The 27,466-nt window shown below is 41.5% G+C and overlaps 1 protein-coding gene across 3 annotated transcripts in view; it reads left to right on the top strand.

Moving 5' to 3' along the window:
* Positions 1-25,648, top strand: part of FBXL4 (F-box and leucine rich repeat protein 4) — a 48,275-nt gene extending 22,627 nt beyond the window's left edge. For all 3 annotated transcript variants that reach the window (XM_069973600.1, XM_069973599.1, XM_069973598.1), the window contains exons 5-8: positions 12,800-13,013; positions 19,299-19,370; positions 20,722-21,034; positions 23,996-25,648. In XM_069973600.1, the coding sequence (XP_069829701.1) occupies positions 12,800-13,013; positions 19,299-19,370; positions 20,722-21,034; positions 23,996-24,159 (763 nt within the window). In that variant the 3' untranslated portion in view covers positions 24,160-25,648. The remainder of the gene's footprint in view (positions 1-12,799; positions 13,014-19,298; positions 19,371-20,721; positions 21,035-23,995) is intronic.
* The last annotated feature ends 1,818 nt before the right edge of the window (positions 25,649-27,466 follow it).

The following is a 27,466-nucleotide window of genomic DNA, read 5'->3' as shown; positions in this document are numbered from 1 at the left end:
CTGGAACAAGAGGCTTGAGCTTGTCTGTATACAGTGAATTGCTTTAAAAGGGTACAATATCGCTTTAAGGGTGCCTTCACACGTAACGGATCCGCAGTGGATTTCTCGCTGCGGATCCCTGCCCAGTACACTCTATGGGCAGACAAACTCACAGTGGGATGGATATCCGGCTGTGAGTATGTCTGCAGCCTGCCCTGTTACCCACCCCCACCACCATCACCGGAGCTTATACATCACCTTCTCCACGCTCCACGCTCCGGCTTGCTTCAGGGCTCCCGACACGTTCCGCTCGGCCAATCAGTGAGCTGGTCCGCCGCAGCGCACTGATTGGCTGAGAAGGACGTGAAGATGCCAGGAGCCCCGAAGCAAGCCGGAGCGTGAAGAAGGTGTGGGGGGGTTTAATGGGGCAGGCTGCTGACATACAACCGGATATCCATCCCGCTGCGAGTTTGTCTGCCCATAGATTGTACTGGGCAGGGATCCGCAGCGAGATCTGTTATGTGTGAAGGCACCCTGAAGGGGTATTCCAGGAAAAATACACTTTTCCCCTATCCACAGGATAGGGGAAAAGTAGGGGATCATGGGTGGTTCGACCTCTGTATGCCCCCGACGATCTCCGGCACGCGACCCACAGTTCTATTCATTCCTATGGATCCAACGGAAAGAGCCGAGTACAGCGCTCTTCCGGCGTATTGCTTGTTGGGAGATGGATGGAGGACAGTGTGTTGAGATATGAATAAACAAAGTTGCGCAAGCGATGTACAGAATTGCCCTTCTGGCAGTTCCTATATTGCTTGCTTTAGGAATGGACTATGAACATTGCAGGCAAATCCTGTTCTGTAATTGAAATAATAGGGACTATAAAATATTTATGAGGTCTAGAAATCACAGTTCTAATGTAGATCAGTAAGGAAAACCCCTCTATGCTCCTATGACACTTTGGATTAAAGTGATACTGTCATCCCCTTTACTCTATGTGCCATTCTCCGCACCATCCACAAACTTAGTTGCTGCGCATTCAATATAAACCTGTATAAAACCTGTCGTCTTTCTGCTCTAAAATCGATTTATTTAATCAGTGGACAGTGTCACCTAGGCGGGGCTTCACGGCAGTTAGGCCATCTCTGTCTTGGGAGAGGGGGTCCAACTGCTGTGAAGCTCCGCCCAGGTGACACTGTCAGCCAATGAAATGAAACTATATTAGAGCAGAAAGAGGACAGAGACAAGTTTTATACAGGTATATATTGAATGTGCAGCATCTAAGCTTATGAGTGGTGCAGATAGAGATTTGCACATAGAGTAAGGGGGGGTAAGGCCATCATTTCCTCGAGGCTTTTCTTTTCTTATTAAAGGGCGTTCTAGCATTATGTAAAAAAAATTAAGTGAAATCATATACCATTGCTTACCATTCTGCCCCAGTTTAAAAACAAATAAAATCACTCCTCTCCCATAGCACTCCTACCATCTTGTATGTGTGTGTGTTACAAGGAAGTGATGACATCACTCAGGCGGTGGGGCTAGAGCGCAGAGACAGGATCCAGCCAAGCCCCGCCAAGAAGATAATGGGGGTGAATTTGTCAATGCTTTCACCTAAAAACTATTGGAAATCTACACAAAAACCATTGATAGGAGCTGAAGACAATACCACATTGTATAGTACTTTTATTTTCACATCTACTAAGTAAACCATGCTGATGCCAGTACTATTAGTAATTACACTATATTAGTAAGTTATATGTCTTAGGGGGATAGTTTTATTTACATACAATTTTCCAATGCCGGAATACCCCCTTTAAGCCCCTAGTTTGGCTCCTCTGTACATCCTCTGTATAGCTCTATTCGGCTTTACATATGTGCAATTACAAGAAGTGGCTAATTGGCCACAAAAGAACAAGTTAACCCTTTCAGGGTAGGTGCGAAATCTCCCTCGTCCTATTTAATTAAACCCTCTGGGCTGCAGGAAAAAAGACCGCTTACATTTTTTAATAGTTTAGTGCAGGCACCAAATTTGCTTGAATGACTGTTTAGAGCGGCGCATCATTCCAAGCATGTATCCTTGGCAAAGCTCCTGGACTCAGCCAGAGGCAATGACATAATAATTAAAAATCACATCACTCTTTTAACAAAATGTGCAACAGCGATTATAATTTAATAGACTTTCTAGAAGATTTTGTAAAAGTTTAACCACCTTGCTATTTTCCAATCCCCTCATCCTCCAGCTAAATAATTTGACATACATTTTTCCACTAGATTTGCAGTGTGCATACACAGTACACTGCTTCAGGCATGTAAATATCCAGAGGCTAGGCTGAGGGTAATTTCACTTATTGATGATGTTATTTATTGGTGAGCTATATGTAATTTGGCATAAATATATACCCAGCTGCATTCATTATTTATTTTACTTTTTTTTTTTTTTACATTATTATCTCAGAAATACTATGAAGGAGACGTCCTAACACAATTATCCCGGTTTTATGGTGGAATTGCGTTTAAATGGCATTTTTTTTTTATTCCAAGGGCCACATTTATGATGGGCCATTTCTAGTTACAGCAAGTACAAGTGTTAAGTGGTAAAAAGCAGAACATGTGATTTCATTGCGACCTTTGTTATCTTCTGTTTTACTTCTGTTTTAAACCTTGAATAAATGTTTGCTAGTACTGGTGTTCACTTACTGCTTGTAAATGTAACATTACTTGCTAGTCCATTACCTGCTAACAGTTTGCCGAGCGCACTGACAGGCAGAGAGCGGTGACTACACATGGGCGGGCAGCCGCCCAGATGACTTGGGCCGCGCGCCCAAGAAATAAAACTTAAATCAATAGTCCAGGTGATTTTAAGAAACTTTGTAATTGGGTTTGTTAGGCAAATATGCCATTATCTGCATTCAAAAAGACTTTCCCCAGCTCCTCCCCTCCCTCCTCTCATTCACCACTCATTATCAGGGAATCTCGACTCTTTTACATCAGTTGAGCCCTGTCTAATCAATGGAGAGGGGAGGGGGAGGAGGGAGATTAGTTGCCAGCAGAGAGCAGAGAACAAAGGATTACACAGCGGCACTGTGTGAAAGCCGGTATTCAGAGTTCAGAGAGGTCAGTGCTGATTTCAAAGGAGATAGCCCGGTGATGTAGCTGTAAATTAACTCTTTGTTGTTCAGTTTTGGTGCCTCATCTCCCTCCACCCCTCCCCTCTCCATAGAGAACCATGAAGACAGGGGGGGGGGGGCTTCAAACTGCTTTTTCATGATAAAAATGCATTTTTTGGCTAATAAACCCAATTACAAAGTTTCTTATCTCTTGTACTATTGATTTCTGCAAAAAAAAAAACATTTTAACGACAGTGACACTTTAATTTTCTCCCAAGGCTTTACATACTCGCAGCGGAATAAAGATTACACTGCGAGGATGTAAACCTACTCAAAATGACAGTGCATGGAATCGCTGCGGATTTCGCTGCGAACTCGAAGCCTGAAATCTGCTGCAACTGCGCTATGTGTGAACCCACCCTAAAGATATGTTAGCTGGATCGGTTCACACTGGCTTTGCGGTTTCCCTTGACTTACAATGGGTCCATTTTTTGTTACTTGCCACAGTAGACTACAGTAAGGTCTGCCACCTGCAATATAAATCTTCCATAGCAGAACGATAATGGCAGTGTGCACAGAGCCCATACTGTGTAAGTGCTAATAGTCCTGTGCAGCATTTCCGTTCCTGACTCTCAATGTAATGGAGGAACACGTATAGCACAATATGAATTACTAAACATTGTCGTTCTGCATGTATCGCCCACATATATAGTAAATGCTCGAGCACCGTATTTCCGAATACTGCCGTCAGGTTATGTCTGACACGCCTAAAGGGATAAAATTGCTGTGTTGGCAAACAAATTTATATGAAAGCCAGGTTGTCTCTTGTTTCGGGAAAATGGCTTTTATGCTATACCGGAATAATACGACTCGCTTAGAGGGAAAGTAAAGTATCCCTAGAGCAAATATCACATCAAGCCTGTACCTTTTCTTATTATTCTATCATTATTTGCATGTATCAGCATAGTTATGAGAGCCACCAGTGCTGTCATTTTCAACACTAAGCTGAACAGTGCTTTGCAAGTCAAAACTGTATTTAGGAAGCACGCTGAAAATGTGCAGTTGTCAGGCTTATGTAGAGAAGCAGAAGGTCTAGAAGGTGCTATCACACCATGAGCGTCTCCGTGTCAGGAGCCGGCAAAGGTAAGCATTACACCTCTCCTCATTAATTCTTTCACAGGTTCCGCCGTTGCATAAGATGCTGCCTTTTAGCTAGGATTTTCTAGTGCATATATTTCCATGTTTACCTGTTGACCCCACAGTAAATGACTCTTCTTTTTTATTAAATTAACAGTGCGGTATATGTAGGCTTCTGTCTTTGCTTGTACAATAGAGACTTCACACCTCTTTTCCTTTGTAGCCTCAGACGTTCATGTGAAGCTGCACATATATTACACTACTAGTATTTTTAGAGGACAGATATACTAATTGTGTTGTATACGTTTTTGTAAATTAAATTTAGTGCACATATTTATAATTTAATCTGTTCACAACCGTCCGCGGTATATATACATAAACGGTCGTGAGGAGGTGAATAGAGCGGGCTCAGGAACAATCACCTGCTGCTAATGAGCACGCGTATGTCTGTCGCTTAACCCTTTAAATCCTATCAGTACCAATTGCTGCATTTAAATGTCCAAATCACAAGTGGCGCAGCTGTCTGCATCCCCACAACATGATTTGTGTTACTACTGCAGCCAGAACCCTACTTAACTTCTATGTTTACTATGGTAACTCTGATAGTAGTGTCTGGCTCTGTCTGCAAAAGTTTTAAATAATATAAAAGCTCAAATTACCCCCCCTTTACCATTATTCAGATACACAAATGTATCACTGAATATGGAATTGTCTGAAAAATTTAAGTATTGGCCCAAATTTACTTATATGCTTCCGACAGAATTCTGGCTGAAAAAATGGCACCCATGTTCTTTCTTCACATGTGTTATGCATTTTAGACACTGGTATGCCTGGTACAAAAGGGGGTCCAGCCTAAGTCCCCCCCCCCCCCCCCCAAAAAAAAAAAAAACAAAAAAAAAAAAACTATGAGTAGACAGGACTATCAAACAAAAAAAATAGCATTTTAGGGACAATAAATAACATGATTACAACAGCAAGTGTAGCAAGAACAAACAGACAAAACCAAAATATTACAAGCAGTAGAATGGACCGTTACCTTACACACAGTATAGGAAAGGGAACGCACAATGCCATATATCTCTGATTGAATAAATGCAGCAATGTTGGAAGCTTGTAGTAATGGATAAAATAAACTGCAAAAGTGTGCAAAATTGTACAATAGGCAAACCAAGTATTTACATGTATAAATATTTAGCACTTTCAAGCACCAAACAGCATAAATAGGGTAAAACCAAGTGGGAACCTAAGAGTATTAAAGTGTCACTGTTGTTTAAATTTTTTTTTTTTGCAGAAATTAATAGTAAAGGCGATTTTAAGAAACTTTGTTATTGGGTTATTCGGTTATTAGCCGAAAAATGCATTTTTGTCATGAAAAGCTCTCCCCCCTGTCTTTATGATTTTCTATGGAGAGGGGAGATGTGGAGGGAGATGAGGCGTTAAAACAGGACAACAAAGAGTTAATTTACAGCTACATCACCGGGCTATCTCCTCTGACAGTCAGCACTGACCTCTAAATACCGGCTTTCATGCAGCTCCCACTGCTCTCTGCTGGCGACTAATCTCCCTCCTCCCCCCTCCCTTCTCCATAGAACAGGCAGGGCCCGGCTAATGTAAAAGATTCGAGATTTCCTGATAATGAGCAGTAAATGAGACAGGAGGTGTGGGGGGGGAGACCTGGGGAAAGTCTTTTTGAATGCAGATAATGGTATATTTGCCTAATAAACCCAATTACAAAGTTTCTTAAACTCGCCTCTACTTCTGATTTCTGGAAAAAAATAAAACAACAGTGACACTTTAACCCTTAGACGACCCAGGGCGTATAGTTACGCCATGGAAGTCTGTCCCCAGACGACCTAGGGCGTAACTGTACGCCCTGGGTGTTTCTCCCGCTATGAAGCGTGCTCCGGAGCGGAGCGCGCTTCATAGCAGGTGGGGGCCGGCTGCAATCAGCAGCCGGGACCTCACCGGTAATGACACGCTGCAGCGATCGCGCTGCCGCGTGTCATTAACCCCTTAAACGCCGCGATCACGGCGCGACCGCGGCGTTTAAGTGTAAGTGACAGGGGGAGTCCCCTGTCACTTACCGATCGGGGACCCCCGCAGTGTGACTGCAGGGGTCCCGATCGGTAAAACGGGCCGCCGGAGGTCTCTCACCTGCCTCCGTGCGGTCCGATCGGCGATCTGCTGCACTAAGCCTGCACAGGCAGGCTCAATGAGCAGAGCGCCGATAACACTGATCAATGCTATGCCTATGGCATAGCATTCATCAGTGTAAAAATCCAAGTACTGGATGTAGAAGTCCCCCAAAGGGACTTCAAATGTGTAAAAAAAAAAAAGTTAAAAACACTAACACACTACCCCAAAACCCCTCCCCCAATAAAAGTTGAAATCACCCCCCTTTCCCATTATATAAATAAAACATATAAAAATAAATAAATAGATAAACATATAATATACCGTAGCGTGCGTAATTGTCCGATCTATTAAAATATAACAAGCGTCATTGCGAACGGTAAACGGCGTACACGAAAAGAGGGAAAAAAGTGCGCGGATTACCGATTTTATGTTACATTATATATATAAAATAATTAATAAAAAGTGATCAAAACGTCCGATCTTCACAAATATGGTATTAATAAAAACTAGAGATCATGGCGGAAAAAATGACACCCCATACAGCCCCGTAGGTGAAAAAATAAAACCGTTATAAGCGTCACAATAGGCCCATTTTATTTATAATTAATTGCCAAAAAAAAGGATTTCATTTAAAAAAAAATATATAACATTAGAGAATTTGCGTAAACCTGCATATGGTTGTGTTCGGACTGACCTATAGAGTAATGGTATCATGTCGCTATTACCATATAGTGCATTACGTAGACACAGGAACCCCCCAAACGTTACCATATTGCATTCTTTTTTGCGATTTCACCAATTTATATCTTCATAAATAATATATTTGGAATTCCATCATACATGTTATGGTAAAATGAAAGACGCCATTACACAGTACAACTATTCCTGTAACAAATAAGCCCTTACATGGCCTGTAGATAGAAAACTGAGAGTGCTGGAGCTCTTAGAAGGGGAGGAGGGAAAAACGGAAACACTAAGATTAAAATTTGCGCGGTCCACTGGGTCATTTTGGGCCTGGTCCTCAAAGGGTTAAGGAAAGAGTATGAACCAGAAAATCAAAGCCTAAACTTGTCAGGGAAAAAGCTTATATGCACAAAGCAGTTACACAACCAATATCAAAGCCAAAACTACCATAAAAGATTAAGACACCTAAATAGTGGAAAGTCAGGAGCCCCAAGACCTGACGTACATTTCCCTGCGATGTGCAGCTTTTTATTTTTTTCAGTAGTTTGTTGTTTTTTTTAATCATGTATTTAATCATGTATAATTAAATGCTTTCCTTTTTGGTTTTAGTAAATTACAATTTGTTCGTGCGGGATTTATATTTCTCATAGGGATTTTTCGTTAAGATTCACCAAACAGCCTGATAAATCTGGCACATTTAAAGATTGTCTAGTCTAATGCTGCATTTACACGAAACGAATATCGTTCGAATTTTCGCATAAACGATCGCATTTGAGCGATATTTATACCGTGTAAACACAGCAAACGACAAGCGAGAAATCGTTCATTTTGATCTTTCAACATGTTCTTAAATCGTCATTTGTCGTTCGCTAAAAATTCGCAGATGGCTTCGTGTAAACAGTCTTTCACCAATTCACCCTATGTAAAAGATGGGCTTAAGCGATCTTAGAAACGATCACAATAACAATTTTTCTTACGAATTTTCAAACGATTTTCCTAACGATTTATTCGTCTAAACACTGATCGTTATAAAAACCAAATGGTTGCTTCAAAATCGTTAAACGATCGATTGGGCGAATTATCGCTCCGTTTAAATGTAGCATAAGTTTGTGCTTAGACAGTTATACTAAATGTGGGCCCTTTTGTTTTAAATCCTGCGCGGTAAATGGCGTAAATGAAAAAGAAAAGGAAAATTCCAGAATTACTGATTTTTTGATCATATCACCTATGAGAGGAGAATTTATAAAAAGTGATCAAAATGTCCCATCTGAACCAAAATTGTAATTGTGATAAAAAATTGATTGAAAGGTTTAATTTCTTCTTAAATGTTGTAAAATTAAACAAAAGCTATATAAATTGGATATTGTTGTAATCGTACTGGCTTGCAGAATACAAATAACCTGTCAGTTTTACTATAACTTGCATAGTAAACTCCCCCCCCCCCCCAAAAAAAAAGGAGCTAAATTGCTGTTTCATTTTAGTTTCTATATATATATATATACTAGAAAATGTACCCGGCGCTGCCCGGGTATAAAGTGTCAGTATGTATAGAGGGTCCAGTATACCTGTAGTATAGAGTTGGTGGAGGTGCTGTATACCTGTAGTATAGAGTTGGTGGAGGTCTTATATACCTGAAGTATATAGTTCAGGTGTCCTGTATACCTGTAGTGTATAGTTTGGGGTTCTGTATACCTGTAGTATAGAGTTGGTGGAGGTGCTGTGGCAGTGTTATCCAGTCACAGAATGGTGGTATTGGTCAGGTCTGGTATGGCGGTGTTATCCAGTCACAGTATGGCGGTATTGGTCAGGTCTGGTATGGCAGTGTTATCCAGTCACAGTATGGCGGTATTGGTCAGGTCTGGTATGGCAGTGTTATCCAGTCACAGTATGGCGGTATTGGTCAGGTCTGGTATGGCGGTGTTATCCAGTCACAGTATGGTGGTATTGGTCAGGTCTGGTATGGCAGATTCATCCAGTCACAGTATGGCGGTATTGGTAAGGTCTGGTATAGTGGTGTTATCCAGTCACTGTATGGCGGTATTGGTCAGGTCTGGTATGGGGGTGTTATCCAGTCACAGTGTGTCCGTATTGGTCAGGTCTGGTATGGCGGTGTTATCCAGTCACAGTGTGGCCGTATTGGTCAGGTGTGGTATGACAGTGTTATCCAGTCACAGTGTGGCCGTATTGGTCAGGTCTGGTATGGCGGTGTTATCCATTCACTGTATGGCGGTATTGGTCAGGTCTGGTATGGTGGTGTTATTCATTCACAGTATGGCGGTATTGGTCAGGTCTGGTATGGCAGTGTTATCCAATCACAGTATGGTGGTATTGGTCAGGTCTGATATGACAGTGTTATCCGGTCACAGTATGGCGGTATTGGTCAGGTCTGATATGACAGTGTTATCCAGTCACAGTATGGCAGAATTGGTCAGGTCTGGTGTGGCAGTGTTATCCAGTCACAGTATGGTTGTATTGGTCAGGTCTGATATGACAGTGTTATCCAGTCCCAGTATGGCAGTATTGGTCAGGTCTGGTGTGGCAGTGTTATCCAGTCACAGTATGGCGGTATTGGTCAGGTCTGGTATGGAGTTGTTATCCAGTCACAGTATGGAGGTATTGGTCAGGTCTGGTGTGGCGGTGTTAAATTTGACGTGTGGAGCTATTACCTACCTATCCTGATGCTAATTGGTGAGTGAGGATAGGGTGTCCTCAGGTTTAGTGCTTAGGGCAGCAGCAGTTGGCAATACTGCCCTGTATACATGTACTGTATAGATGGAGTAGGGGGTCCTGTATACCTTTAGTGCCCTGTATATACATGTACTGTATAGTTGGAGTAGGGGGTCCTGTATACATGTACTGTATAGATGGAGTAGGGGGTCTACCAGTTATTACTGTGGATGTTGTGAGGCAGGTTCCCTAGCAACCACAACTCCCTGTGAAAATGAAAGCAGTAATCCTATTGGTTGCTAAGAATCCCAACTGCCGTTTACTGCTGGAGACATGCAGCTAATTATATCACCTGTGTTTGTAGTGAGGAGATTTTCCCATTCATCTCTATGGGGCGCCGCTCTTTCCCCTCCCCCTTCCCTCCTGTACATCTGGCGGGGACGGGACCTTCGCTAAAACTTTCCTGGGCACCCAATGTATCTGTGTGCCAAATTTGGGGTCAAACGGCTCAGGCGTTTGGAAGTCTATATGGGACAGACAGAAAGACAGACAGACAGACTTTCATTTTTATTATATAGATTTATATATTTTTTTATTATTATTATTATTATCATCATATATTTTTTGGCCATATATTTTTATAGTAAAAGGAAAGGTATCGTGAGAAAGCACAGTTTGTCACACAAAAAAGCATTGGGGCTTTTAGAAAATCAGATGGAAAAAACACAATTATGAAAGTAAACTCAGTCTTGAATGGGGTTAAAGGGGTTGTCCGGTTCCACATGTATTTCTTCTATATGCTCAGGCTGGCATAAAAGTTATCCTCACCAGCCCAATTCCTTGCCGCTACCATCCTAATGGTGTGTAGACCTGGCGATCAACACTTCCTGCTTTTGTCTGTATGGGTGGTCAAGGTGCTGGACATTTTATAAACAGGTACCTTTATAGTACAACTGCTGATAATAACATCTAAAAGAGTTGTAAAACCCCGCCCAAGCTGGAGACTAGAGCGGGGCTGTCTCTGGAAGAAAGCTGCCATGTTTTTGTAGCGCTGGATAACCCTTTTAATAGTAATCTTTTCTCAAGTCAAGAGTATATATTTTATTCAATTTGGCAATATGTCAACACAGGTGTGTTTTTATACTCCGGCTTTAGAAACAGATTTTTTTTTGTTTGTTTGTTTTTTACAGCGTACCCACTAAAGTCACAGCTAATAGGACATTCAATATTTTATTCCTCAGCCAGCAAACCAGGTCATAGAAACAGAAGACTGTCGGTAGAAAAAGACCACTTGGTCCTCCTATCCTGCTGTGTTAGTATTTCCCTTCTTATTATCTTAGAATAGATATATGTTTATCCCAGGCAGGTGTAAATTCAGTTATTGTAGATTTACCAACCACATCTGCTGGAAGTTTGTTCCAAGCATCTACTACTCTTTCAGTGAAATAATATTTTCTCACGTTGCTACTGATCTTTCCCCAAACTAACCTCAGATTGTGTCCCCCTTCATTTGATGGTGGCAATTGATTGAACTTCCAGGGGCCGTTCTTTTCCTGTGTATGACATGCCAGTGGGAGGGGTCAATAGCGGAGGATCCTGAAAAGTATTGAGTAAAAATCTCTGCTATAATTACTGTTTCCATTGGAAGAGGATAGACCAAGCCGGGATCACCAAGCCGATCCTGGGAGGTTAACTACTCCATGTCCTTTAAAATATGTAACCTGTCCCATATTGAAAAGAAATTCCTTCTTTCCTGTGTCCAGAGGAAACTCAGGAGTTATAGTTTTGTATACTTTTTACAAAATAAAACGTATTTGCAGTCAGTTCTAGTTACAAAAGGCTGAAAGCTGCCAGACTTAGTCCTCTGCTAAATCCGGCAGTCAACTTTCTGACTGACTGATCTGCTGCCTCTCTCCCGCCTCTCTTGAATTCTGATCTAAGCTCAGATCAAATTGGATTTGAGCTCACAAGAGGAGAGGGAAGGGCTGGAGACTGAGCTATCACAGAGCTGGCTGCCAAATATAGTACAAAACCCAGTCAGTCAGGTCAATTGAAATCATATATATATATATTTTTTTAATTATTTTATTTTATATTATTTTACAAATATTTTCAGCTTCCTTCCCAAAAGATATCCCTGGAATCCTGGCTGTTAAACTATCTTAACTAGAGAGTCGATCCGAACCCGAACGTTCGCCATTTGATTAGCGGGGGCTGCTGATCTTGGCTAAAGCTCTAAGGTTGTCTGGAAAACATGGATACAGCCAATGACTATTTCCATGTTTTCCACATAGCCTTAGGGCTTTATCCAACTTCAGCAGCCACCGCTAATCAAATCCGGGTTCGGATCGACTCGAGCATGCTCAAGGTTCGCTCATCTCTAATCTTAACATTCTAAAATTCATAATGGTTTAATTTTTCCATCAAAAAAGGTCTTATATGAGGGCTTATTTATTTGCAAAACTAAATTTGCTTTGTAAATGACCATTTTACCATAAAAGGCATAGCCAGATGAAAAAAAAAAAAAATGTATTTTTGGTAATTTTGGGGGCTTTCACTTTTACGCAATGCAGTGTACAGTTAAACGGACACATTATCTTCAATCTCTGTACTGGACTTTTTGATTGCTATTTTCAATTTATTTTTTTTTGTAGCAAAAATTGACAATTTTGGCGCTTGGATTTTTTTTTGTCTATGCCTTTCACCATATGCACCACAGAAGTATTCTGCCTCCAGACGCAAGAGGCCGCTGTCTCCCCCCAGCACATCGACACTCTCAGAGTGGGAGAGAACCAGTGAGATGCCGGATTTGTTCCCCAAAGGGGCCCACTGAGGCTCTGTCGCCCGGGTTCCTGGGCTTTTGCATAAAACTTCTAAAGCTTATATCTCAGCGCTGGAGCAATGGATTGAATTAAGAGTTATATCTCCTGATTCAGGGTAGCCCCATTGTACACTGCCATTACTTTACTCAGCTAGTGACTTGTCCGCTGTAAGAATAAGACAACCTCATTGCATTTTTGTTGTAATGTTATATCTGCAAAATATTTCCATTTTTACAGTCTTGTCCCTCTTTTCCTCCCCATTTTCAGACTTCTAAAAGTGTGTGGCTCCGAGCTAGTGCGCCTGGAACTGGCCTGTGGCCATTTCCTAAATGAAGCGTGTCTGGAAGTCATAGCGGAGATGTGTCCAAACCTACAGGAATTAAATCTCGCCTCTTGTGATAAGCTGCCACCTCAGGCTTTCAGCCATGTTTCTAAACTCTGCGGATTGAAACGCCTTGTTCTCTACCGCACGAAAATTGAGGTGAGGACATACTGACGCTTTGGCTTTGTGTGTGTAAATTTCTTTGTGCCATGAAATGAAAAATGATTAAAACTGTTGAGAGAGAACTGTGAAAACAGAAATCTTATAGATTGTTGCATTTGTAGCGTGTTTATATCCCAACAATGAATTTCTACTTTTGAACACTATGGGGGAGATTTATCAAACATGGTGTAAAGTGAAACTGGCTCAGTTGCCCCTAGCAACCAATCAGATTCCACCTTTCATTTTCCAAAGAGTCTGTGAGGAATGAAAAGTGGAATCGGATTGGTTGCTAGGGGCAGCTGAGCCAGTTTCTGTTTACACCATGTTTGATAAATCTCCCCCTATCAGTTTAGGTCCAACATGCTGTTTTTTCTTACAGAACTGCTATTGTTTAACCCCTTTATGTCATGGCCAATTTTCCTTTTTGCACTTTTGTTTTTATCTCATTGGGTTGAGATTTATCAAACATGGTGTAAAGTGAAACTGGCTTAGTTGCCTCTAGCAACCAATCAGATTCCATTTTTCATTCCTCACAGACTCTTTGGAAAATGAAAGGTGGAATCTGATTGGTTGCTAGGGGAAACTGAGACAGTTTCACTTTACACCATGTTTGATAAATCTCCCCCATTGTGTTTAAAAGGCATAGCACTTTTATTTTTTCACCTACAGACCCATATGAGCCCTTATTTTTTTGCAAAGCCAATTGTTCTTTGTAATTACAATGTTCATTTTTCCATGAAAAATGCAGCAAAACTGAAAAAAAAAATATATATATTTTCGTGGTGACAATTGACATGCTGTGTTCCTGAAGTCGGTACGATTACAACGATAGGTATTTTATATAATTTTTATTTTATTTGACTGCTTTTAAACAATTAAAACTTAACAAAAATAAATAATGTGTATAAAATTTCTTTATTCTGATCCTTATAACGCTTTTAGTTTTTGGTCTATGGTGCGGTTTGAGGCATAATTTTTTTGCTTGCGCGTATGCGACTTTTGATCACTTTTTATTCGTTTTTATTTGATGTGATGTAACCAAAAATCTGTAATTTTGCGCTTTGGCAGGTTTTTGCACTTAAAGCGCTTACTCAAAATCAGGAATGTTATCATTTAATAGTTCAGGCGATCCCACACACAGCGATAGTAAAAAAAAAAATATATATATAGGAAAAGGGGGGTGATTTAAACTTTTATCATGGGGTGAATTTATGTATAATTAAAAATTTTTTTTTTTTTTTTTTTTGGGGGGGGGGGGGGGTGCACTTTTGTGGCACCTCTAGAAGGATCCTATGTGCTATACCATGGTTGCACATAGGGATCAAGGGGGTTTTCAGTATAAAAACTAAATTTGATTATAACAGACTAGCAGCAGAGATCATTATATTGTAAGAACCTGAACACAAAGGTGTGGATTTATTAAGTTAGCAGGACGCACATAAAAAAAAAGTTAAATCATTTTTTAATGTGTTCCGGAAGATGCACAGTTAGTGTGAAACGGTTGTCGCTCGTATCTGTGGAACGCACCTGCTACTTTGTATTGTTGCACCTTGTAAGCAATGGGTGGCGTTATACTGCCGGCTGATTTGTGGGAACTGTTGGGTGTGTCCACAAAGCAATTAACTATTCACTCCAAAGTAAAGTACAGCTGCCGGCCGTACTTTATGTTGTGCGAACAGCTATTGTTTTCGGATGCACCCGGAAATAATAGGCATGTCCATTATTTTAACGCCTGTTCTTTAAAATAACGATGTCTGCACACAGCAGGCGGCATTGCATTAAATTCAATGCAGCGCCGCTCCTGCCAAAAAGAACAGACATTGATTTAATTTCAATCAGCGTCCATTGTTTTTAAAAACAGAATGCTGTGTGAACTTAGCCTAATAAAGCATCCAAAGTCATTTATTTGGTGAGTGCAGTCTTCATCATTTCCACATGGGAAGACACCTTCACTTGTCTGATTTGACGTTACACCCCCTATGACTGTGACGACTTGCCAATGCGGGATGTGTGCACTGTAGTGCCAGCACCTTCTCTACTGTTGGATTTAAACTTTTTTGCACAAATATCTTCAACTTTGCAGACGCTAGGCACGAAGATGATAAGTCCACACCTTCCCCAAAGTATATTCAGTGACCTTTTATTTTGTTAGCTGACTTTTAAAGCCTTTGACCTATGCTTCAGAATGAGTAGTATGTAGGCAATGCCTGCTTTATATGATGGTGTATATGGTGGAATTTGTATTACTGCTTTTATGTAAGGCAGTGGTTGCGGTGTTGTGCTGTCATCAGTGCTTTTATTAACATTTACCCACGGGTGTAGGAATCGGAGGTTCTGTTCTTTTATCAGCCTGTTCTGCTGGTGAATAGTTCATTTATAAAGTGGAAGTAAAATAAATTCCAGTAATCAGTTTAGTTGTACAAGAAACCTGCATAAAGAAGTGACTTTTTTTTCCTTTTGTCCAGCTTTGCATTTCTGGCTTGGTAAACACCAAGATATGAAGCGGGGCTGATTGCAAAAGCTGCTTGATTTGTTCAGCTATTTGGCTAAAAAGGGGGGACCTACCCAATTTGTCTCCCTTGTGGTCCTTGCTAAGTCTCTTTAGAAGCCAGTGTCAGGTCCGCTCAGCCAGTTGGTGACAGAGGCGGGGTCTGAGCGGACTTAAAATGGATCCCGCCTCCTTCACTGACTGGCTGAGTGGACCTGAGACGTGACGTCTCGGGCCCACGTCAGACACCAGGAAGCGGCCGGGCACCGGAGTGGACGTCTTTTCCCTCAGCCACCTCCTCCCCGGTCCAAGCAAAAAAGTGCCCCCCCACTGGAGTACCCCTTTAACCATTTTTTACCAGCTCCCCTTTTTTGACCTTTGTAAGATCCAATGTTTTCATGAAATTTATAAATAAAAATAATTATTATTATATGCTATTCATCAAATAATTTAAATTATTTCTTCTCTAGGTCAGTATGATTGCAGCAATACCAACATATATATATATACAGGGCTCCAGACTAAAAAATGTACCTAGGAGCCATTGGCTCCTAACCTGAAAAATTTAGGCGCCAAATAGAATATTTGGTCGCCAACATTTTAAACCATGTAAAATTAATGTTATGTTACATGGGACTTACTGTGTGCAGAGGCCACGGCAGCCTCCTCCTCCTTTAGATCCTTTCTTTTCTTAGTTTGAAAATGTTCAACATGGAAACTTGCAACTTGACAACCATATACAGTCTGACTCAGTACTTCAGCTTCACTTGGCTAGCCTTTTAATGAGGCTTACTCTTCTGAACTTGAACTTAAAGGGAACCTGTCGACCCCTGTGCCGGGGTGACAGGCTCCCAACCCCCCTATACTCACCTCATCGCGCCGGGTCCCGCTTCTGAAGATGGTCGGGTCACGGAGATCTCAGCCGCTGCAGCCCGGCGTGCGCTGAGAGATGAGTCCAACGCTCATAGAGAATGACGGGAGAGTCCAGTGCTCCGTCATTCTCTATGGGTGTTGGACTCATCTCTCAGTGTGCGCGCCGGGCTGCAGCGGCTGAGATCTCCGTGACCTGACCACCTCCAGAAGCGGGACCCGGCGGGATGAGGTAAGTATAGGGAGTTCTAACGGGGGGTTGGGAGCCTGTCACCCCATCACCGGGGGTGACAGGTTCCCTTTAAAAGCTTGCAACAGTCTATACATACTGAGCTAGACTTATGACTGCAGCCATAGTGACCCCCCACAAGATGTGTATATAGATAGATATATCTCTCACCTAGTGACTAATGCAAGCGACCCCCTACAATACAGACACCTGAGGGGCCCTGATAATAATAATTGTGCATATATCTATCTCCCAGTGTCTGCAGCCAGTTTGCCCTACACTTATAGATGGCCCCCCCCCCTTATAGATGACCCCCTCTACCCCCATTATAGATGCCCCCTCCTCCCCCCCATTATAGATGCCCCCTCTTCTCCCCCCCCTTATAGATACCCCCTCCCCTTATAGATGACCCCCTCCTTTTATAGATGACCCCCTCTACCCCCATTATAGATTCCCCCTCCTCCCCCCCATTATAGATGCCCCCTCCTCCCCCCCATTATAGATGCCCCCTCCTCCCCCCCATTATAGATGCCCCCTCCTCCTCCCCATTATAGATGCCCCCTCTTCTCCCCCCCTTATAGATACCCCCTCCCCTTATAGCTAGCCCCCTCTCCCCCCTTGAAGATGGCCCCTCTTCTCCCCCTATTATAGATGCCCCCCTTCTCTTCCCCCCATTATAGATGGCCCCTCTTCTCCCCCCATTATAGATGCCCCCCCTTCTCTTCCCCCCATTATAGATGGCCCCTCTTCTCCCCCCATTATAGATGCCCCCCCTTCTCTTCCCCCCATTATAGATGGCCCCTCTTCTCCCCCCATTATAGATGCCCCCCCTTCTCTTCCCCCCATTATAGATGGCACTCTCTTCTCCCCCCATTATAGATGCCCCCCCTTCTCTTCTCCCCCCATTATAGATGCCCCCCCTTTCCTCTATGCTAAGCAGTATTTAAAAAAAACAAACACACAAACTCACCTGACAACCCGCTCCCCCGGCGATCCTCTTCTTCTTCGGACGCTGTCCCCGACTGATGCGCGGCTGCCGGGGGTGTCCCGTCCTATCCCCGGCAGCGCGGCGCATCAGTGAGCTCTCTGTACGCCGGGGCTGTGACTTCTGACACAGGAAGCGTCTCTGACGCGCGCTTCCTGTGCCGGAAGTCAGGGCCCCAGGCAGCTCACTGATGCGCCGCGCTGCCGGGGATAGGATGGGACACCCCCGGCAGCCGCGCATCAGCCGGGGATACTTAAAGAGACAGCGCGCCGCCGCCGGGGCCAGTCGCAAATGGCGCCCAGATTAATAAATCTGGGCGCCATTTGCAAAATATCAGTCGCATTGGCGACCATTTTGGTCGCCATCTGGAGCCCTGATTATATATATATATATATATATATATATATATTATATATATATATATATATATATATATATATATATATATATATATATATTATATATATATTGTAGGGATCTTCCCGGGGGATGGTGTGTTTGGACACAGTTCACAGCAGACTTGGCTTTGTAAAATAACAGCTTGGCGTTTATTTGCAGCATAAACAGTCCAGAAAACATAAATACAGCAACACCGTGCTTTTAAGAACAAAACAAAAAGGTCTTGCCCGTCTGGGCGCCTACTAACAGGCAGGTTACCTATCTGATGCTTCAATAGGCGGTATCGCAAGGTATGAAGTGGCCCCAGCGGCAGCAGTATTCCTTGCTCCCAGGAGAACCAGCATGCAGACTGTTCACCCCTGGCTGAGAGCACACACTGGATCCTCTGCAGGGCTTTTACCTTGTCAGGATGATTAGGGTCAGAAACACCTGACCCCTAAACCTGACCTGGATCGGGGGGAGGGAATGGCAAGTCCCACTACCAAAAACCTACCTGCCATTCCATGTAAGTCCAGGCCCGGCAATAATAAATAATAGCTCAGCAGCATAACACTGCTGAACACAGATGCCTCCTGGACTCACCATCTCACGCTACGTATTAACCTGGGTTAGATGTACATCTCCTCGAGCACTTTACCAATGACATGTCCGCAATATATATATATATATATATATATATATATATATATATATATATATTTAATTAATTTAAGCTTTACTACTTTGACATTTGCAAATAAATATAGATTTTATGTGTTACCTTTATACAAACCATCTATATAACCATGATCGGTGTGCGTGTGGATTCCCCGATGCTCATTGTTGCCTTCTAGTGGTAGTAGCCTTGTCAGCTCGCTGAATCCTTTGACACAGAGGTCAAAAATTCAATGCCGATTCTCTTCAGCTCTATTGGCATTTCTATCAGTCTGGATGGAGATGTCAGAGATTCTATTGCCCACCTTTATAAGATGTTCTTAGGTCTCTGAGCTTATGACCCAGCTTCCCTACATCTTTGAACTTAACCGTTGTTTCAAACAGAAATCCATTGGGAGAGCGCCTGCCAAAGTTAAAGAATAGACCTCTCCAGGGGATAAGAAATCACATCCAAGTGACAGACATTTAGGCCTGTAATGATTTTTACACTATAAACTAATCAATGTTTAGGATACCTAGGGACTCATTAAATGGTATTTGTAATGTTTGTATAGGAAGCCTAAAGCTGCATTTTAAGCAATGCAGGTGATGACCCAATTGACCTCTTTTTTTTTTTTCTTCCTCTCAAATCTTCCTTTGACATAATTCCAATGGCAGCAAACAGCTCTACTTAGCATTCTGAACTTCTGTCCAGAGCTACAGCACCTTAACCTTGGCAGCTGCGTTCTGGTAAGTATCCAATACTCTAGTCATTTTCACTTGTCTTTTCAGCTATTCTCACCCTATATGTTCTTCAGATGATTTCTATGTGTATAAAGTATCCGTCTTTGTTTCTATCTACATATGTAGGTGTCTAAACTATCCTTATTTTGCAGCTTAACCATTTAAAGACTGAGCCAATTTTTATTGTTGCACGTTTGCTTTTTTTCCTCTTCAAGTTTTAAAGACCACAGCGCTTGCATTGTTTCACCTACAGACCTACATGAGCCCTTATCATTTGCTAAACCAAATGTACTTTCCAATGACAGACTTAATTTTTCTATGGAATATGCTGCAAAATGGAAAAAAAATATTTGCGCAGTGAAATTGAAAAAAACCCCACATTTTTTGTGTGTGTTTTTTTTTTTTTTTTAACTGACATGTTATCTATGTTACTCAAGTCAATAGGATTACAACGATAGGCAACTTGTATAATTTTTATTTTATCAGACCTCGTTTAAAAAATGTAAACCTTTAAAAAAATAAAAAGTTCTTAAAATTGCTCTATTACCCTCCTTGTAACATTTTTATCCTTTAGTCCTTGGGGTAATTGAGTTGTAATCTTTTGCGCCATGATCTGTACTTTCTATAGATACCTTTCTTGCTTATATGAGACTTTTTGATCCCTTTTGTTTACAATTTCCCTGGAATTTATGTGTCCAAAAATCTGCAATTTTGCACTTCGGCATTTTTTTTTTTACTCAGTAATTTGAAGTCACATGGGGGACTTCTATTATAACTATACTGATCTCTCACTGAGATCTATGCAGTACATACATACTGCATAGATCCATGAGATCAGTGATACATTGCTCTGGGCTGTTGGAGCCCAGAGCAATGAAGTGCTGGGATCAGCGTCATTGCTACCCAGGCCCAGCCCGGCCAAAACAGCTGATCCTCTTCTGCGATCGCATCGCAGAGGGAGGGGGGATCTGTTTACTATACCTCCACCAATGGATTTAAATGCAGCTGCCTAAATACCTATCGCCGCACCCGCTAACAGCCACAGTCCCTGGCTGGGAGCCTGGTGGTTCGGAGTGGGACACCCCCTCCCCCCACCCCGGCTCCCCAAGCGCCAGGGCATACATGTACGACCTCAGTGGTTAAATTCCAAAGGAGATATCCCAATATATGTATTTTACCATATTTAAATGTGATCTCTTATTAAAAAGTAAAGTAATTTTTTCATAATAAGAGGTAATTATTGTCCATGGGGCCTGTTTTACTGCAATACCAGACACAACCAATGGGCAGGATTAACATTGTTTTGGGAATAAATAAAAAAAAAAACTAAAGACTGAAAGATTCTTTATTTTGACAGATTGAAGACTATGACCTAATCGCTGGCGTTATAGGCGCCAAGTGCAAGAAGTTACGCACTTTAGACTTGTGGAGATGTAAAAACATTACGGAAAAAGGAATAATAGACCTCACTTCTGGTTGTTCTCTTCTTGAAGAACTTGACCTTGGTTGGTGTCCTACACTTCACAGTGGTACCGGATGTTTTTCAAGCCTTGCTCGTAAGCTCCCTGGTTTGAGGAAGCTCTTTCTTACCGCTAACCGCTCCGTGTGTGACTCTGACATCGAAGAATTAGCCACAAATTGTCAGCATCTTCAGTACCTTGATATATTAGGTAAGTATTGTTAAAAATTGTGCTTATTTTCTATGCAGAAAATATTTGAAGCTTTTTGGCATTTTACATATTAATATTTATAGATTTTTAGCAATCTTTTATTTTCTGGGTCAGGAACCTCTAGGTTTGCTGGAGAGCAGGTTTTGGACTGCTTTATAGAAAATTGCCATGAAATTGAATAATGGTTAGAAGTCAGGGGAGTATGAGTAAATAAAAAACAAAGTAAACTCACCTCAATAGTGCCGCTTCTGGGTCCCGTTGACAGTCGCCAGCTGTCGTTTTCTGCTAAAATCTGGGTACGTCATGTACACCTGGCTCTTCCAGCTGCAATACCATGGCATCCCTCAACGATTGCTTTCTCAGCCATTAATTGAGTGGGGTGGTGTCCCGCCACAGTCACTGATTGGCTAAGAAGGCAGTCGATCACCCGGGTGCGTGGCGTTGCCACTGGAAGAGCTGCTCATGGCTGACATCTGTTAATGGGACCTCGGACCAGCGGTACAGGGCACGAGGATAGGTATAGTTTGTTTATTATTTTCCCACCCCTCTGCCTTCCTCTAATTTTTCAGTTTCAAGAGGTTATCCGGGTAACAAAAATAATATTCTAAATGATCCCCCTTCCCAATACCACCCTATATCTAATATGCATGTATAACTCCTGCACCTTTTCCCTGTTTTCTCTTCTGTGTCCTCTCTGACAATACACTGCTCCCTCTTCCCCCCTCCCTTTGTAGACACAGGACATGTGATCTCCTCTCTGTGGTGCCCAGTTTAGCTGTCTATTTACTTAGTTAATACGGTTGAAAAAAGACACATGTCCATCAAGTTCAACCAAGGAGGGGATGGATGCAGGGAAAGGGGGTATACAAGGAGGGGATGGATACAGGGAAGGGGACAGATGATTTTAGGTTCTATACATATGCATTTATGTTATTTTGGTCTAAGAACTTGCCTAGGCCGGTTTTGTAGCCTTCTGTTTTTGCTGTGACCAGATCCTGTAGTAGACTGTTCCACAGATTCACAGTTCTCATTGTAAAGAAGGCTTGTCGCCTCCGGAGGTTGAACCTTTTTTTTCTCCAGGCGGAGGCAGTGCCCCCGTCTCCTTTGAGGGGGTTTTACCTGAAACATCTTTTCCCCATATTTCTTGTAGGGGTCATTTATATATTTAAATAAATTAATCATATCTCCCTCTTCTCAAGACTAAACAAATTTAATTCTTTTAATCTCTCCTCATAACTAAGATGCTCCATTCCCCTTATTAGTTTAGTTGCCCGTTTTTTTCCCCTCTCCAGCTTTAGAACATCCTTTTTATGAACCGGGTTCCAAAACTGGACAGCATACTCCAGATGAGACTGCACCAAGGGAGAGTCCAGGCCTGTTATAATGCATGACAATATTCTGCTGGCCTTAGAAGCCGCTGACTGACATTGTGTGCTATTCTGTAGTCTATTATCTACAAGTACACCCAGATCCTTCTCCCTCAGTGACTCTCCCAGTGTAACTCCCCCTAGGACATATGATGCATGCGGTTATTAGTACCCAGGTACCCAGGATAACTTTACATTTATCCCCATTGAACCTCATTTGCCAAGTGGACGCCCAAACACTCAATGTGTCTAAGTCAGCTTGTAACATCTGCACATCCTCCATAGACTGTACTGTACTACAAAGCTTGGTGTCATCTGCAAAGATAGAAACATTGCTGTTAATTCCATTCTCAATATCATTAATAAACAAGTTAAACAGAAGGGGGCCCAGTACTGACCCTTGGGGTACACCACTTATTACCGGGGACCATTCGGAGTAGGAATCATTGACCACCACTCTCTGGGTACAATTGTTAAGCCAGTTTTCAATCCAGTTACAGACTAAACTTTCCAAACCCATAGACCTTAACTTACCCATCAGACGCCCATGAGGGACTGTGTCAAACACTTTAGCAAAATCCAGATACACTATATCCACAGCCGCCCCTCCATCCAGGCTTCTACTCACCTCTTCATACAAACATATTAGGTTGGTTTGACAGCTTTGACAGCCATGCTGGTTATCACTTATAATACTATTACCCACTACATATTCCTGGATGTATTTCCTTATAAGCCCCTCAAGTAGTTTCCCCACAATGGACGTTAAGCTTACGGGTCTATAGTCACCTGGGGAAGTTCGAGAGCCCTTTTTTGAAGATCGGCACTACATTTGCCTTATGTCGATCGCTCGGCACAATACCAGCCACCAAAGAATCACTGAATATTTTATACAAGAGTAAAGAAATTATAGCACTCTGAACTCTGGGGTGTAATCCATCAGGCCCCAGAGTTTTGGTTACATTGAGTTTATTTAATTTATCTTGGACCATATCTATAGTAAGCCAGTTCAGTACATTACTTATGTTAGCAGCACCTGCCCCGCCCACCTCCACACTTGCCCCACCCACCTCAGTTCCATCCTCTTCTTTTGTATATACAGAGCTATTGACTTGGAGACATCATCTGCATCATCTCCATGCACCTGTTCTCTAGTGAAAGTGCTAATTCAAATAAATAAGTGAAAAAACAATCCTGTGTTTATTGTGCAATAGTAATGACAGCAGTGGGGAGGAAAGAAAGCTAAGGGGGCGAGTACAGACCAATCAGGGAAATGCATGATGGGAAATGTAGTTTCCCGACCGGCACCACCTTCACATAGATTGGCTTTTAGAAAAACTTGTAACTCAGGAATGGCAGCAGCTAGAAAGACAGGAGATGGCTCAAAATACTCAGGGGGACTTGGTGAGTAAGACCAGTTAACATTTGATTTTTTAAATCTTAAGTGGATAACCTCTTTAAATCTGTGAACAAAATAAGGCATGGTGGCATATACGGTAACTGTACTATTTGTAAAATTTATCCTTGTACTTCTACAATGTAACCTCAATTTTGTTCACAGAGAACATCAGCTGAATTTGTGTTTTTGTTTTAGGTACCAGGCTGGTGAGTCCACCATCTTTACGGAAGTTACTGGAATGCTGCAAAGAGCTTATCCTACTGGACGTTTCCTTTTGTTCACAGATTGACAGCCGTGTAGTTCAGGAACTTTCTTCCAGATTTCCAAATGTGTTCATCAAAAAGAGTTTTACTCAGTAAAAACATAAATGCTGCTGCTATATTTTTTTTTTTTTCTTTTATTGTGGAAGTATACTTTTCTTTTTTTTTTTACCCTAGCTCTTCTAGCTATCATTACCTACATTATAATTATGTTTCCTGAGTTACATTTAGAATATAAATAGAAAATAATTTATGCTCTAAGAGACAAGTTTGTTGACAAGTGGATTTTTTTAAGATAAATTATTATATTTTTTGCCTTGTTCTTAAAATACACCTTTATATTGAAAACAACGTATTTAATATGAATCTGTCATCTGGAATTTTCTTTCTAAACTGACACTGTTAAATAGCTGTTATGGTAAGGAGACACATGGTACCTTTCATATATTCGCCTGTGCCTTCATTATGCAGAAAAATGCATTTATTTTCCAGTGCAAAGTACCAGAGAGGCTATCCCAAGCCCCCGAAGTGCTGCAGGCTGTTACGTCTCCTCGCTTCCCCTCCTATACCTGTCCCTGCTTAATTGACAGCGTTAAGAACTGAGCTTTGCTTTCATATCTCACACCTGTGCTGTGCATAAAAATTGTGTGCAGGTGCGAGAGGTGGAAGCAGGGCACAGATTCCAGTTGTTAATCATACAGGAATGAGAAGGGGACCGAGCACTTCCTCACTACTTCAGGGGCTTAGGAAGCCTGTTTGACACTTTTCCCTGAAGAAGAAGAGCATTTTTCTACCAATTGGAAGCACAGATGGATATATGAGAAATACCATGGGCCTCCTTGCTCTAACAGTGTCTGCATTGTGGAACGTTGAATTGATGATAGATTCAATTTAAGGGTATGTGCACACTACGGAACCACGACGGATTTTGCAGCTCGCGAAATCGGCAGAATCTGGCAAACCATAGAATGGAGTCTATGTTAGCAACGAAGCTGCGTGCGGCCAGCAGAGTCCCAGAACACCTTTCTGTGGAATCTGCAAAGGGTGTTCCGTTGCGATTCCGTAGTGTGCACATACCCTAAGGCCTCCGGGGCAGATGTAATGTTCTATATAAATATTTAGTAGGTACTGTATATGGTAATATGAAGTATTTATTATATCAATACAGAGAGCCTAAAAAATTCCCTAGGTGAAGTGGTTTACATTGTGCTAAATATTGGTCGCTAAAAGAAACAACAATCTCATCTTATGTTTATGGACAGCATGGGGGATCAGTGGTTAGCATTGTGCTGGGGTCCTGGATTCGAATGGGACCAAGGGTAACATCTGCATTAAGTTTGTATGTTCTTGCCATGTTTGTTTCCTCCCTGCACACCAATTGTCCTCCCATGCTCCCAAAACATACAGATAGGAACATTGGCTTCCAGTAAAATTGGCCATAGAACGTGTGTCTGCGAGATAATAAACGTAGATTGTGAGCTCCAATGGGGACAGAGACTGATGTGAGTGATGACAATCTATGTACAGCACTGCAGGATATGCCGGTAATATGGAGCTGTGAATAAATAAACCTTTTTTGAAATGAAAATGATTAGAAATCTTTAAATTTTCCTACAAATCCTAGATATTGTTTGTCAGTAATAAACCTAAATAAATATATTTATCATTACATGAGCTATAATAGAGAATAACATGTTTGCATTTTATATGTTTAAAACAAAAAAAATTTTTGTAAATGTTTATATAATGAAGTCTGCTGCCGGTGATATCAGTACCAGAAGATGGACACCCTACAACATGTGGATGGCAAGGTAAGGGTCTATATAGGCGTGCTTTGGGCCAAAAAAGTTTTATTACTTGTGTCTAACCATAAAAACAATATGTATTTATGTATGTATCAATAGTAGCCATAGACACAGATCAATAAGAGGATTTCAGTGGTAAAAAGCAGACTATACTGTGTGAGACCATTAACAGTAATTCTGTAAATGTAATGTGATAACATGACATGGTCAGTGTCAATGTACCTTTAGCTTAACGCTTAGAAGACCGGGCCAATTTTTTATTTTTGCGCTTTCGTTTTTCCTCCTCATGTATATAAGGCCATAGCGCGTGCATTTTTCCACCTAGAGACCCAGTTGAGAACTTATTTCTTGCACCACTAATTGCACTTTGCAATGCCAGACATATTTTTTGCCTAAAATATGCTGTGAAACCAGAAAAAAATTATGTGTGGTGCAATTGGAAAAAAAAAAAGGCAAATTTTTTATTTATTTTATTTTTTTTTTTATTTTATTTTTTTTTTTGGGGGGGGGGGGGGTTACGCCATTCTCCGTAGGATAAAACTGACATGTTATATATGTTCCTCAAGTCGGTATGATTACGACGAGATGTAACTTGTATAACTTTTATTTGATGGCTTTTAAAGAATTAAAACCTTTTAAAAAAAATATATGTTCCTTTAAATTTCTCTATTCCCCTGCTTATAATACTTTTATCCTTTGGTCTATGGGGCTGTGTCAGGTGTCATTTTTATGTGCTATGATGTGTACTTTCTATCTTGTACCTTGTTTGCATATATGCAACTTTTTTATCAATTTTTATCACCTTTTTTCTGGATCTGATGCAACCAAAAATGCGCAATTTTGCTCTTTGGGATTTTTTTTGGCGCTTACGCCGTTTACCATGCAAGATCAGGAATATGATTATTTAATAGTTTAAGCGAATACGCACGCAGCGATACTAAACCTTTATTTATTTTTTTTATTTATAAAATGGGAAAAGGGGGGTGATTCACACTTTTATTAGGGGATTTTTTTTATTAATAAAAAAAACAAAAAACTTTTTTTTTAGTCCCCCTGGGGGACTTCTAGTATAACTACACTGATCTCTCATTTAGATCTATGCAGTATAGATATACTGCATAGATCAATGAGATTGGTGTTCTATTGCTCTTGGCTGCTGCAAACGAGAGCAATAGATTACAGAGCCGGGATCAGTGCCATTATGGCACAGACCACCGTCCGGATAGGGGGCGGTCCCGCCACTAGACCACCAGGTATGGGGGAAAACAAGCATTTAGATGCAACTGTGAACTTTGACATCTGCATCTAAATGCCTAATTTGCGGGCACGGTGATCGGACCATGCCCACTAATAGCTGTGGTCCTGGGCTGCATATAGCACCCAGGATCATGGCGGTTTAGAGTAGGGATGTCACGATACCAGAATTTTAAGTTCGATACCGATACCAGCTTTCTTATTTCGATACTCGATACTAATTCGATACTAAATAAAAAAAAACATGTAAAAATACAAATATACTGTAATTTCCCCCCGCCCAGACTGCGAATATGATGCCCCTATGTACAACATTTTTATTTATCTGACTTTTTGATCACTTTGAT

This window comes from Dendropsophus ebraccatus, chromosome 6, assembly GCF_027789765.1.
Source record: "Dendropsophus ebraccatus isolate aDenEbr1 chromosome 6, aDenEbr1.pat, whole genome shotgun sequence".
Classification (NCBI taxonomy): domain Eukaryota; kingdom Metazoa; phylum Chordata; class Amphibia; order Anura; family Hylidae; genus Dendropsophus; species Dendropsophus ebraccatus.
The sequence above is the reverse complement of the archived record's forward strand: the minus strand, read 5'-3'. Positions and strand labels throughout refer to the sequence as shown.